General features: G+C 32.1%; 2 protein-coding genes across 5 annotated transcripts; one reads left to right on the top strand and one right to left on the bottom strand.

Moving 5' to 3' along the window:
- Positions 1-1,776: 1,776 nt before the first annotated feature.
- On the bottom strand, positions 1,777-4,297 carry LOC119631372 (membrane-associated tyrosine- and threonine-specific cdc2-inhibitory kinase). Of its 4 annotated transcripts, none has more exons than XM_038023515.1 (5): positions 4,052-4,297; positions 3,845-3,991; positions 2,772-3,770; positions 2,340-2,713; positions 1,777-2,270 (listed from the first exon to the last, which is right to left on the bottom strand). In XM_038023515.1, exons 2-5 carry the CDS (start codon positions 3,923-3,925, stop codon positions 2,120-2,122), a joined length of 1,605 nt encoding a protein of 534 aa, XP_037879443.1. In that variant the 5' UTR covers positions 3,926-3,991; positions 4,052-4,297; the 3' UTR covers positions 1,777-2,119. The 4 variants fall into 4 exon arrangements, with proteins under 4 accessions (XP_037879443.1, XP_037879444.1, XP_037879445.1 ...); XM_038023516.1 differs by having other exon boundaries at positions 4,061-4,297; XM_038023517.1 differs by having other exon boundaries at positions 4,107-4,297.
- A 5,184-nt stretch (positions 4,298-9,481) lies between these two features.
- LOC119631583 (calumenin) lies at positions 9,482-10,910 on the top strand. The gene has a single exon (XM_038023934.1). The coding sequence runs from the start codon at positions 9,667-9,669 to the stop codon at positions 10,651-10,653; it is 987 nt and encodes a 328-aa protein (XP_037879862.1). The 5' UTR covers positions 9,482-9,666; the 3' UTR covers positions 10,654-10,910.
- The last annotated feature ends 2,274 nt before the right edge of the window (positions 10,911-13,184 follow it).

Raw genomic sequence — 13,184 nt, 5'->3', positions numbered from 1 at the left:
CTTTAAATCTGAAAAAAGAAAAAAACGCATAATCTAAATGTCTGTAATCAGATAATTGAAGAAGTACGTATGCAGTTCCAAGAATAACGAGTTTTGTGCAAAATCCCTGGCGTACTCATTTTAAGAATGTTATTGTAATAATAATTATTATTAATAATAATAATGATAATAATAAGAATGTTATTTTAAATATATTATTAAAAATTCAAAAATTCAAGTAGTTGTTGAAGTGATTCTGCTCGCCGTTTCAAAAATCGTGTTTGATATATATTATAGGCGTGCTTTTTTTTTTTATTATAGTATATTGTTAATTATTTTTTTCGAATATTATGCTATCCCAGGATTATACTTTCTTCCAAGTTCAAATATTAATCCTCGGGCTCTTTCCGCGAAAACACTTTACCTGTAGCAAAATGACGAACAAAATGTCGGAAATGTCGTCAAAAATTTTTACGCAAATTTTTCATTTCCAAACAAAGGCAGTGACACGGTTTGAGTCACTCTCAGCCTCCTGTGGCGTCATCGTTAGTCTCGATGTGAAACTTTTCTAAGGTAATTTTTCGTTTGGATAACCTTTTAAATGAATATCTTGCAGCTGTTAGTATATTAAAGAAGTTAGATTATAAAATAAAAGGTATTGGCCTATAACTTCCCAACAGGTATTTTTTTACACGTGAGGAATCTTTAAAGCGCTTCGAACAAAATCCCGAAATTTTTCTTCCGCATATTCTAGAATGTTCAGAGCATCTGTTTTTCTAAAGTAAAGAGTAAAATAACAAAACTGAATTTTTCTTCATTCTCTTTGTATTGTGATTTTGAAAGTATTATGCGCAATTATTTCTCCATTGTTAATAGTTTAGGTATGCTGGTGTTCGCATATTGTAAATATGTAGACTCGAAAAGTTGATTGCTGTTGATAGTGTGGATTGTGAGGGATGAGGCTTACGATTGACAGGTTCCCGATTTAAGCTGTGACTACAGAAGGAGTTACAGTACTAATGACGATAAGGCAAAGTCTTAGAATTTAGTTAATTATGCTAATAGATGTACTATAAAATCAGTTGTGCTGTTCCCTTTTGAGGAGATTAACTCTAGCTCGAAGTTTAAAGAAAACAATTTCTTTTAGGTAATGAACTCTTTCCTCTGTATTTTAGAATCTAGAAGACATCTATAAGGCCAATAAAAAAAAATTGATTTTCTAAAAAACTGACAATGTCGTTACATCTTAAGAACTATATAAGAACCAGTTAAAAAGATATCATATTGGAATCCATGGAATTTTTACGATTTCATTTGTTCGTTCCATCGTCGAGTGATGTTAAATTATCGTTGTTTACATGTGAAGGTGAGAATATTTCAAATTTTATTTTCTTCCCAGACCACTTAGTGGCTGCCAGCGACCATTTGCAAGCAGATTAATTAAACAATAAAAGTCACTGCCGATCGATGTCAAAAATCGAAATAGGGAAAAATTTTTATTTTCAATATATAATCTATTCTCTCTATAAAATGGAAAAATTTAACGCCATTTTGACAAAATAAGCAAAAAAACTTTAGCTATATATATTACAAAATAAAAAGAGGAAACAATGCGTTATTAAAAATAATAATTTCGTTTGCAATAATTACTTATCTATTCAACATAAACATATCTCGTATATGCATATTTCAAAAATATCTGGTTTCTTTTGTTATATAAGATATCACATTATCTAAAATATATATATAAATACACGTGTACGTATGTATGTATGTATGTATGCATGTATGTATGTATGTATGTATTTATGTATTTATATATAGCAAATAATTGTTTATTAAATATAACAGTAATGTTTATAAACGTATTGATGATCAATAAAATCCATACATAACAAAAAGGTCTTGGATTATGTATTGAACTGTTATATCTCAGCCTTCGATATTACAGTGCAAAAACATGATGAAAACGTTAGAGTAGATAGTAATAACTAATATAATAAGAAAATCAAATAAAAAGTGAACTAGTGGTATATATGCAATTAAACAAAATAAATTCCATTGATAAGCCAAAACATAATCATACAACAATTAACAAATAGAAGGAACATTAACAAAGCTATATATAGAAATATAAAGATTAATCAGTGTCATCATCAAATTTGAAAAAAAGTTTTTTTCTGCGAAGTGCGGAAATATCGAAAGATTTGCGAAAACTACTTTGAGAATCAGATTCCCAATCATCCAAGTAATCGAAAGTACTTTTATCCAAAAAGGAACCACTTTCATCACTGTAAAATAATTAAAGTTTTTCTTGGGTAAGTGTGTTGTTTGAAAATTATGTGCGCACATGTACTCACTTAAATTTTGTTTTACTTAAATCCTTTCTTATACGGAAAGAGCATTGATTACGATTAACTGGCGTAGAATTGGAAATCATTTCATTTGGTGAATGACAGGAAGCACCATGGTTTATTTCAGTGATATCGCCATCAAATTGAAAATCAATTCGAGCCTTTGCCTTCGATATACACCCTGTTGGAGTTGACGATACTAAGTAGGAACGAGCAGTGGAGTGTTTATTGTTCAATTTATTTGCACTGGAGGGCTTCATATGTTTTACATCGCGTATACCGAATACCGATAGAATACAAGAAAAAAATCGAAAAACTACATTCTTTAATTTGCACCATTTTAGCCAAACCAAACGACTTGATATGCGGACTGTTTTTTTCTGCAATAAATCATTTACAATTATAGTAAGCTTATGCCAGTTCGCTAAAAATACTTACCATTTTACTAACTAATTCCCAATTCGTTCGTCTTTTCCTTCCTGGCAACATTTTAGCAAACTTTTTATGACTTAATAGTTGATCAACTGTAGGTCTTTGTGAAGGATTTGGTGTCATCATCTGTTTAATTATACACTTTAAATCTTCCGAAATAGTTTTAATGAAATCCTCTGGCAAAAGCCCACTTCTCAGTTGCTGCCATAAGGGGCCATTGGCAGGTAATTCTAAAAAGCATGCTAGCTCCAATATTGCAATACCCAAACTAAATATGTCCGCCGCTTTTGAAAATTCACCCATCATGATCTCTGGCGCTACATAACGCGAGTCACCTTCTGTTGCTTGATGACGATTCGCTCTATCCACGTCGATGACCAAACCAAAATCAGCCAATCTACAGTTATCATCGTCACCAATCAATACATTATCCAGTTTAATATCTAAGTGAATAAGATTGCGATCATGTAAACTTTTTAAAGCCAACAACAAATCTAACAATATCGACCAAATTTTTTCCTCGGGTATGTGCCGTTTTCTTTCCAAATAGCGTTCTAAGCTTTCTCGACATAATTCCATTTGCATGTATAAGCGATCTTTTTGCTCCCAAGCGCGATAGAAACGCACACAATTTGCATGTCCCGAAAATTGTTCATAACGCCGCACTTCTTCTAAACGTTCTTGACGGTACAATTCACTTCGAAATAATTGTTTGGACATTTTTACAGCGTACAAGCGACCATCCTCCTTAGACTGTACTTTAAAAACTTCACCAAAAGATCCTTCACCGATTTTCGCCAAACATGTAAAACACTGCTCAAAATATGTTTCGTTAACCGAAGGATCATAAGTAGCGCAAAGTAAGAGAGAGTCCGTATCCCAGCAAGAGTCCTCTTCACCGCGAAAAGATATTGCATGTGCTGTATGCTTACGATTACAATTAGAATCATAGCGCGGTTTCAGTTTTGGTGGTTTAAGCCTACTTATGTCATCTTTCCGCTGTGTCTATTTGATTGAAAATATTGATAAATACTTACCAATATAGTTTTCGCATAAAATACAGAAAACAGCTTTTATACCTGTTTGAAAGAATGCTGAAAACTTTCCTCTTTTATCTCAGGTACTGGACGAATGTGACGTATGGCACCACCCACCGCCATTGCATTAAAAGGTATTTGGCCGCAGTTAATCGATTGAACAGTTTCGACAATTTAGAATCTGTGTAACTATATATTATTGTCATAAAGAGACAAAAGATAAATACCAGAAAGATCTTTGTATTTTACTTATTTAACTTAAACGAAGTGAATAGATTTACTAATTCCTTGTGACTTTATTCACTTTTGTTTCTGTATACAACCACCAGATGATTAATAATTATTTCACTTAACCTTTTAAACAATTCAATTATCTTTTATTCTAATTAAGTTCATTTACTATTATTTTAATTATAATTTAAAATATTATATTCAGCTTCTTCTTTCATTCCACTTTTCTCACACATTACTAACTTCGTTCGATTACTAGTTAGTAATTGTAGTTAGTTAGTAATCACTTAGCTGAGTTGTCAAATAAATGCAAATGTTCTTCACAAATTATAAAAAAATATCGTAATTACAAATCAGCAGTTTTACGATAATGCCATTAATTTATATAAAACAGCTGTTATTCGTCAAATTCAGATGCTTTTGCCACAGAAGAATCTAAGTAAAAAATGATACCAGTGAATAAGATTTGTAGTCTATTTGGATCATAATTGAACACTCGACTGCGTTTTGCATGGCTGCGCTTGACATCTCGATACGCGATAAAATTTATACGTAAATTTAAACTAAGCGAACAAAGTTCAACGCTTGATAAAATTAAAAATTTTCCAACTAACTAAATTTCTACACATTTCCTCCAATTAGATGTTACGATATCACAAATCATCAACAGTCGGAGCCATTTGCACTCATTTACTTTTCATATAAAAAACTAACATAAACAAACTAATGTTACCATATTAAAACGGAAAAATTTTTGAATCGTTATTAAGCAGACTTAAAACATGAAGAGTTTACATTAAGTTGGAATGTTTTTTTCCGAGGCTATTCTTACTTTTCTTTTTCATTACACTTAAATGATTGAAGATTACCCATAAGCCTCGCCCGTTACATTGTTATGAAAACAAAAAGCTTAATCGTTTATATGGAATTCTACAGACTTCTATGGAATTCTGAATGCCGAGTACAGTTTAAGTTTTTTATCGCGGAATATTAGTGAAAAATAATTTCCGAAATTATGTACGTACCTGTTGATTACTGCCGTAACAGAAAATATGTAGTCGCAAAAAATTGTAGTTACGTCTTAAACTCGTGTGTTTCTCGATGCTATCCTTTGTATATTTAATGACTGATTTCAGATTAATGCCTTTTCTTCTATATGCTCTTACATATATACACAATTGTAAATGCGATATCTGATATGCGTAATAGTCCCTAGAACCATTAATTCAATATGAAGTTAACATTAAAGTGCAAAACTTCTCAAATATCAAAATTGCGAATTTTTAAATTTCAAAATAATGCTGAGTGAAATTGTTGAAATTTTATCTAGAACACACCTAAAACAATTTCTTTCTTGCCCTTGGTTTGTACAGTTGTTCATTTTTGATACCAACTAAGCGAATGTTTTACAATGTTAAGTTAATAATATATATAGTTTTGCATATTTTCCTCCCATCACCGAAGGATGAGAAGGAAGCTTCAGAGACCGCACACATATTTAATTTAATAACCAGTTATATCACTTACTTCTAGATCATTATAATCGTTATCGTCGCCTTTATTCGCATAATTATTCGACAACGTACGCAAGCTTTTTCCTGTTTAATGGTATAGTAACACATTGCGCTTCGCTCTAATTCGCGTGTTTATCCGCGCCACTTAGGGCGGTAGTATTCCTACCAGGCTGTATTGAAACTGTGTTATACAAAAATTTTTAATTGTTTTACCTATACTAAAATATCATATAGAATAATATAAATTTAGACATACCCTAAGTCAAAAAAATGTATGTACTGTTTCGTGTCGAGATTTTGAATTGTAAAATTTTATTTATTATTATCTTCTTAAATTTCGTTTCAAATAAATAAATAAATGAGAAAGTAAGTTAGCTTCAAGTGTTTATATATAAAACAAAAAAAATATGAATATAAAAGCATGTTCAGATTCGATCACAAAGTTAATTTTCATAAAAAACTATAGCTAATCCATCTCTATTTTTCTCAAGGTTTCTTGAAAGTCCTCTTAATGGCAATAAAATCAAGATAAGAGCACATTATATATCTCTCTTTCAGAGTTGCGTTTGTAAAAAAGCAGCTGCAAAGGAAAAATATAAACAACTGTTAGAAAATGAATTAATTATTCAAAAATTTAGGAAAATTTAGAAAAAATAAGGTGTGTCCAAAATTACATTTGTGAATTGTGAAGTAAACGAAAAAAAAAATTTGGCAAATGTAAGTAAATTCTTTTTTTAAGTATCGAGCTAAATTAAGCAATGTTCACCAATGTGTGCATTTCCAAGGCAATGTCCTTACCCCCTTTTATGGTCGGTCATTGAGGAGAAGAACAATGACATCCTCGACGCAGAAAAAAGGCTCCTCATAAGACGGGCGAGAAAGGCTTCGCGGAATGCTTCTGACCCCCTAGCGTTACTTCAAAATAAGCAAGTAAATTGTTTCTAATATTTACAAACGACATTACTACTATTTATTATTTCGAAAATCTAACTACAATTTTTAAACATTTTTCTCAGCCCAAAGAAATTGGGAAGAACAGCCAACGTTTGTGCCCAACCTTGGCGTCCACTAAAAACTGGCAAGAGATCATTTATCACTCCAAGCGACCTATGAAGATGATAGTATTGAAGTGTGTGTAAAGATACCACAATTGAGGCAGTTGGATGAGCCACACAAAGGCTTGCTGGCACGAAATTTATAGACATAACAATTTTGAAAATATAAATAATTTTTAAACGGGTAACTCGCAAAAAAATTTAAATTAATAAATAAATAAATACTGAAGGTAAAACTTTTTATATACTGGACCTGCTTTTTATTTGTTCATAAATGAGCATAAAAGGAAAACATATGTGGCATACAGGAGTGGAAGAGAAAATTTAATAAATATATATATATATATATATATAGGAATATGTAAGTAAAAAACGATGGAGGAAGGATGAAAGTTAGATTATGTTTCCATGCTTCGGCTGGTTTGACATCGCGTATGTGATAGCATTCAACATTATTGGTTAACTATCGGTTGTTGTGCAACACATAAGCGCAACAGCTGTTAAAAACACTTTCTTGTATTTGTCAACATATGCGTAAGCAAAAGTGTTGTTCAGAGTTTCATTTATAACAGAAAACTGCTGCAATTTTGAAAATAAATAATGAAATGAATGGATGCGTAAACGGAACTGACGGGTTTGTTTTCAAAAGCCTGCATAAAACGAAGCACTTCCCATCGACCGAAAGGCACAGTTTAAATGGAATGTTGGTGGGTTAATCTACATATTCGTGCACGCTTTCTTGTATGTTATTTATTCATAGGTTTGCGACTATGAAATAAAAATATTGGCGTTTGATTTTACATAAACGGGATCAAACCACGACTCGCATATATGAAGACCATTGGGAATACGATCATAGTAAGGCTTGGCTACTTGGTAAGCAGTAAAATAAATTAAAGCACTATGTATCTTCATAATTCAATTGCAAATTTTAGGCGATAGTGGCTACTCGTTAGGGCCGTGGTTAACGCCAGCGTACACTACTTATAATTGAAATTGCCCGCACTTTACAACTTATATCTTGCAGAAATTTTTACAATTCCCTGTCGCATAGTGCGTTTTTGTTTTTTGGCGGCCACTCATATAATATAATGATTACATCCTTCTATTACATATTATTTGCCTTTCGATAATTATTCAAATATTTAATTAAATTAAAAACAAAAGCAACTTAAACAAAGCTTAACAATTCTTCTTTTTTTTTTTACCTCGAATATAAAAAACTCCTTAAACGACAACAGGACGGCGCAAAACCAGTAAATAAAATTCACTTGATTAAATCCTCGTTTTAACCGTTATCACCATTAGATGTTCGTTTCGCAAATTTTTAAATTTGTCCCCTGAGACATAAGTGAAGAACATATTATTATAATTTATGACATAGACCATTTGGTTGGCGAATCATCATCATCATTACGGCGGCGAGGTACGCGAACAAAAAGGCTTAAATATATTGTTTTAACAAATAGTACGATTGTTAGCTTAGCCAGTTTAGAAAATGCACTGAAATCTATTTTACTTACACGCTTTTCCCTTATAATTAATTAAGTCATAAATTTCTTCTATACGCAGTCTTTTTCCACTTTATATATATTTTTATTTTTTGCATTTTGTAAAAACTATATAAAATGTATAATTGTATGCTTACTATCAATTTTTTCGTCTTTTTCCAATTTATTCGCAAAATACTCGCAAGTAGTTGGGTTGTTTGTGTGCTTATCAAAGAGGAGCACCAGCTGTTCTCTTTCGGATTTTAACAGCCACAATTGTATATAAACAAAAGTTTGCCCATTTTCTTTGCTTTTTCATTTACGTATGAATGAAAGCAACGAAAATCACACGAAAGTCTTATGCGATTAGGACGAAAAACGTTTATCGATTATCAGTTTGGCCGCGAACAAAACCTAACTTTCAGATATGAGACAACCACGTAAATTTTACTTAATTTGTGAGAATATAAGCGAAACTTTAATGTAAACCGTGATTTTATTATGTCCGTTTACATTGTTTATCATGCGTTCAATTTTTATTTTCACGTCTGAGAACAAAGCGAAGATTCATTGGGTTAGCAGCAATGAAGCTGTTGCCACAATGAAGCTTCGCTTATATTATCACGTCTGGAGGACATATACATATATACGAACCTTAATAAACTAAATTTATCTCCTATTTCATGAAAAATGTATAATTTAGAAGCCTCCCCCCGCACTAGAGAAATAAGCGAAGCGTTATTATGTCGTCCCCCTATGATTTACCACTTCCCACAAAGTCTTGCAAAAAGTCGGCAAGATTGCAGCCCCATTCGGCGTCGTTGTGTGTTCTCTTATTTGTTCACCGTATAGACGGTCAAATGTTTTTGAATAGTTATGGCTGGTTCTAGGTAGCTAGTTGATAATATGCTGATTTGAGATGTTAAAAGTATATTGATAGTAGAGAGTACTCTCAATTTTTCATTGTGTTCTGGAATCTAAGATAATTCAATAATTGAAAACGTTTATGGATTAATGGAACGCAAAATGATGTAAAGGCGTAAGTAGACGCATGGGTGTAAGAACTGGTAACCCTAAATAAATAAAAAAACGTACTCATAAATTGAGACGAATCTTAAATACCCACCAAGTGCGCATATCTAACATATGTGATGTCATATATTGTGCACGAAACCCGCCTATCAAATGATTATTTGATACGTTCGAACAAACAGTTCAATACTTCTCTTCGTGAGATTTGACTATAGTCATAATCATAGCGAAATATTTCAACTTAACACTTTTTTTGGGAAGTGTAAAAGCACAATTTTCACTTTCAATAATATAGATTTTTCAATATATTTAAAATATATACAAGAAGATAGTAAACGAACCGTAATTAAATATATGTACTGTTTAGTTATAAGCAGAATGATAAAATTAATATGCTCACCATTTTATAACAAATTAATAATAAACAGAAAGAGAGAAGAGCAACATCTTAGCAATACTCACTTAAGTTAAAAAAAATTCTTAATGCAGTGGATTCATCCAGTATCAATTTAATTTAAGAGGAAATTGCACAAAATTACGGAATGCTTAAAGCGTCGGTTTTCATTTTAATCTTAGTGGCGGTCGTTGTCGTTGCCTGGGCAATACCAAAGCGAGATGATATGATTAAATCGCCGCATAATCCTTTAGAGCACGATTCCCTGCACGCTGCTCATTTTGATGATAATAAACATAATCCTCAGTATGACCATGAGCAATTCTTGGGCGAAGATGAGGCCAAATCATTCGATCAATTACCTCCGGAGGAAAGTAGACGACGTCTTGGTATAATTGTGGATAAAATTGATGAAGATAAGGATGGGTTTATTACAATGTACGAATTAAAACAATGGATTTTATATACTAAGCGTCGTTACATTGATGAAGATGTGGGGCGCCAATGGAAACATCATAATTCAAACAATAGCGACACTATACCATGGGAAATATACAAAAAAAATGTCTACGGTTTTATGGACAGCCTAACGAAGGAGGAAAAAGAACATGAAGAGAATGGTATATCATATAAAAGTATGCTCGGCCGCGATCGGCGCCGTTGGGCTCAAGCCGATCAGAATTTGGATGACGCGCTGAATCGTGAAGAATTTACTGCATTCTTACATCCTGAAGAGCATCCGCTAATGCGTGATGTAGTTTTGGACGAAACCATTGAAGATATTGATAAGAACAAAGATGGTAAAATATCTGCCGAAGAATATATTGGAGACATGTATCGCGCTGCGGAACCTAATGAAGAAGAGCCAGAGTGGGTGACCAGCGAAAGAGATACATTCATTAAATTTCGCGATGTTGACGGAGACGGTTTTCTAGATCGCGAGGAAGTGCGTGCTTGGGTTGTACCTAAAGATTTTGATCATGCTGAAAGCGAAGCAATGCACCTGATATTTGAAGCCGATGCAGATAACGATGAAAAATTAACTAAATCTGAAATTCTTGACAAATACGATATTTTCGTAGGTTCTCAAGCCACCGATTTTGGCGAAGCTCTTGCTCGTCATGATGAATTTTAAAAAAAAGAAATTACGAACTTTATAAGAAAGTAGAACTTATTGTACACTCTTAAAGTTTTCTTTACTTAAATCGCTTTAATTGTGAACGTTTATACCACATAGAAAGTGCAAATTAATTTGCGCGTCATACAGACGTAATCATTAAATACTATTGCTGCTATAAAAGATGGAACACTACATGGAACTTTTGATTATGTATGTATGAAATCACTGTTAAAAGCCAAATAATTTTAATTTAGTAAAATTACTTATAAATGTTTCTAATTTTGATTTATGTACAATTATTAGTTATTTCATGCATTTATATACAAATACTTATTAAATACATTCTATTTTTAAACCAAACGTAAACAATTTTTTCTTTAATGTTCAATTCCATAATATAATGTAGTTTCTGTATCCCACACCACTTATAGTATGGCGTATATTAAGTTTGAGCAGATGGATGTGTGCAATACCCAAAAAGACTTATCATATGTGCGTCGTTTTATTATATTCGAAATTGATTTAAGCCGTCCACGTCGTTTGTGTTCAGCCAAAGGGATGAAAATCGGTGCACTAACGTGCTTTTGCTTGAGTAAACTCTATCGAAAGTAAATAACATTTTTACGGCCATCTCCCATATGACGCTTTAATTTGAAAAAATCGTTATATGAAAAAGTCAATCTTCAAAGTTTCTCGGAAAAAAACCCATTGAATAGCAGTGTTCCGTTACACTAAATTGATGAAAAATATTGCATCGGATAGGCCAGTTTCAAGAACCACTTTACACATAAGCGTTCCTACCAAAGATAACCACTAATATGGCAAGAAGGTTTAATTTCTTACATTCCATGCTCACAATTGGTCAACAGATTGGTACAAAAATTAATTCTATTAAATTCATTTATTTACTTTATTTATTTATTTACAATGTCTACCGTAGGTGCTATAATAAACTAAAATAATATAAAATGTTTTTAAACGATCTAAAGCAGAGGAAAGGAAAATTGAAAGTAAAGAGAACAAAAAAATAAAAGAGACTAAGCAATAAAGAAAAGATAGGATAACAAATAAAAAAGAAGCAGGAACCAAGAAGGTAACTAGACTAGTATGCAAGGAAATAACACATACCATAATCATGCCTCCATCCCAATACTAAGTAGTTGTTCTAATCTCACTATTCGCGGCGAAGGTTGAAAGTCTTCGTTTGGAATTGAGATAAGAGGATCTAAACTGTCGCAACGCCCTAGGCGTGGAATTATAAGCTCTTATAATTCTTATCTGAGAGCATTTGGCCAAAGAGACCCACTAAAAAATAAAAGATTATAGAGCCCCGTCGACAGCTGCCGTAGAATAATGTTAAAGAAGTTAAGGAGAAGTCTACCTTTATTAAAATTAACGAAAGAACAACCTAGAGGCCGTAGAGCATAACCGAAAATATGGTCATATCGCCTCAACGAGAATACATATCAACTTTTATGGCATAAATTATAAATGGCGTAATTAATCCTTTGACAGACATTCTAAAAAGGAAAACTTTTTAAATGGCAAGTTGAGCCAAGAGCACAGAGAAAACATGTGTGCATCATAGTATAACTTATCGTTGATGATCACCTCAAAGCTTTTTTTTGTCCGTAGACTCCCTAATTTAGTCCCCATAGGACTGTTGTTTGGACTTTGCCGCATATAAAGATTTTTATGAAAAGTAAACTTTTATTGGGCAACAAAGTCTAATTTGTAGTACGGTGTTTATTAGCAAGAGAATAATAATATCTTTGAGAAAAAAATTAATTTTACTAAGTTTAGGCCACGTCAGTGCGTGTTGTGGGTCGCCTTCATTCTCAGTATGCCTTTACATGGAAACAAGTTATAATTTTTGCGAAACAACGTCTAATTGATAATATTTTATGAAAATGAAAAAAGAATTCTGTACGAAAGGAATAATGTAGGATATTTAATAATCGACTCTGCATGAATACATGGCCTAACGTGTGTTTTTAAGTTCCTTTAAAAATTTGCTCATAAATCTTCTTCATATTATTATCAACTAAGTCACTAAGAATGGAACACATCATCATTTCCGTGCACATATAATTTCTGATAAGACCATCAACTTTAATAATTTTGTACATAAGTGTGATGAAAACTATATGCTGAGATAAGCTTAATTTTGAATTTCTGACTGAACACAACAATTCCAATGTAATACAATATGAGCAGCGAACGCAGGCTTCGGAAAACAAATGAATGGATTATATACTCGACTAGTAATAACAACCAACTCAATTAAGTAATAACTACACTTCTTAAAATCTTCAAATTATTGCGTAGAATTTATATTTAATCGTAAAATTCCTTCTTTTCTTTCAAGGTAAGTTGAAAAGTATTTGTGAGAATGATTCGGATCTACTTTTGTGAACAAAAACTATTTGAAGAGTATAAATTCCTACTTTAAATCTTTCCACTATATGTTATATATATCCCTTTTCTTTTTTACTTTTCTAGAAATTACATTATATTATTTTTCATAATAATTGCGTGTACATATA

This window comes from Glossina fuscipes, unplaced genomic scaffold, assembly GCF_014805625.2.
Source record: "Glossina fuscipes isolate IAEA_lab_2018 unplaced genomic scaffold, Yale_Gfus_2 1, whole genome shotgun sequence".
Classification (NCBI taxonomy): domain Eukaryota; kingdom Metazoa; phylum Arthropoda; class Insecta; order Diptera; family Glossinidae; genus Glossina; species Glossina fuscipes.
Note: the sequence above shows the minus strand (reverse complement) of the source record. Positions and strands in the feature narration are given on the sequence as shown.

Excerpts from the sequence above, each read along its gene's own strand:
- LOC119631372 (XM_038023515.1), bottom strand. The coding sequence starts at position 3,925 with ATGGCGGTGGGTGGTGCCATACGTCACATTCGTCCAGTACCTGAGATA. Across the intron at positions 3,771-3,844 it reads TTCAGCATTCTTTCAAACAG|ACACAGCGGAAAGATGACAT; the intron begins GTATAAAAGCTG and ends TCAATCAAATAG. Across the intron at positions 2,714-2,771 it reads GGGAATTAGTTAGTAAAATG|AAAAAAACAGTCCGCATATC; the intron begins GTAAGTATTTTT and ends GATTTATTGCAG.
- LOC119631583 (XM_038023934.1), top strand. The coding sequence starts at position 9,667 with ATGCTTAAAGCGTCGGTTTTCATTTTAATCTTAGTGGCGGTCGTTGTC.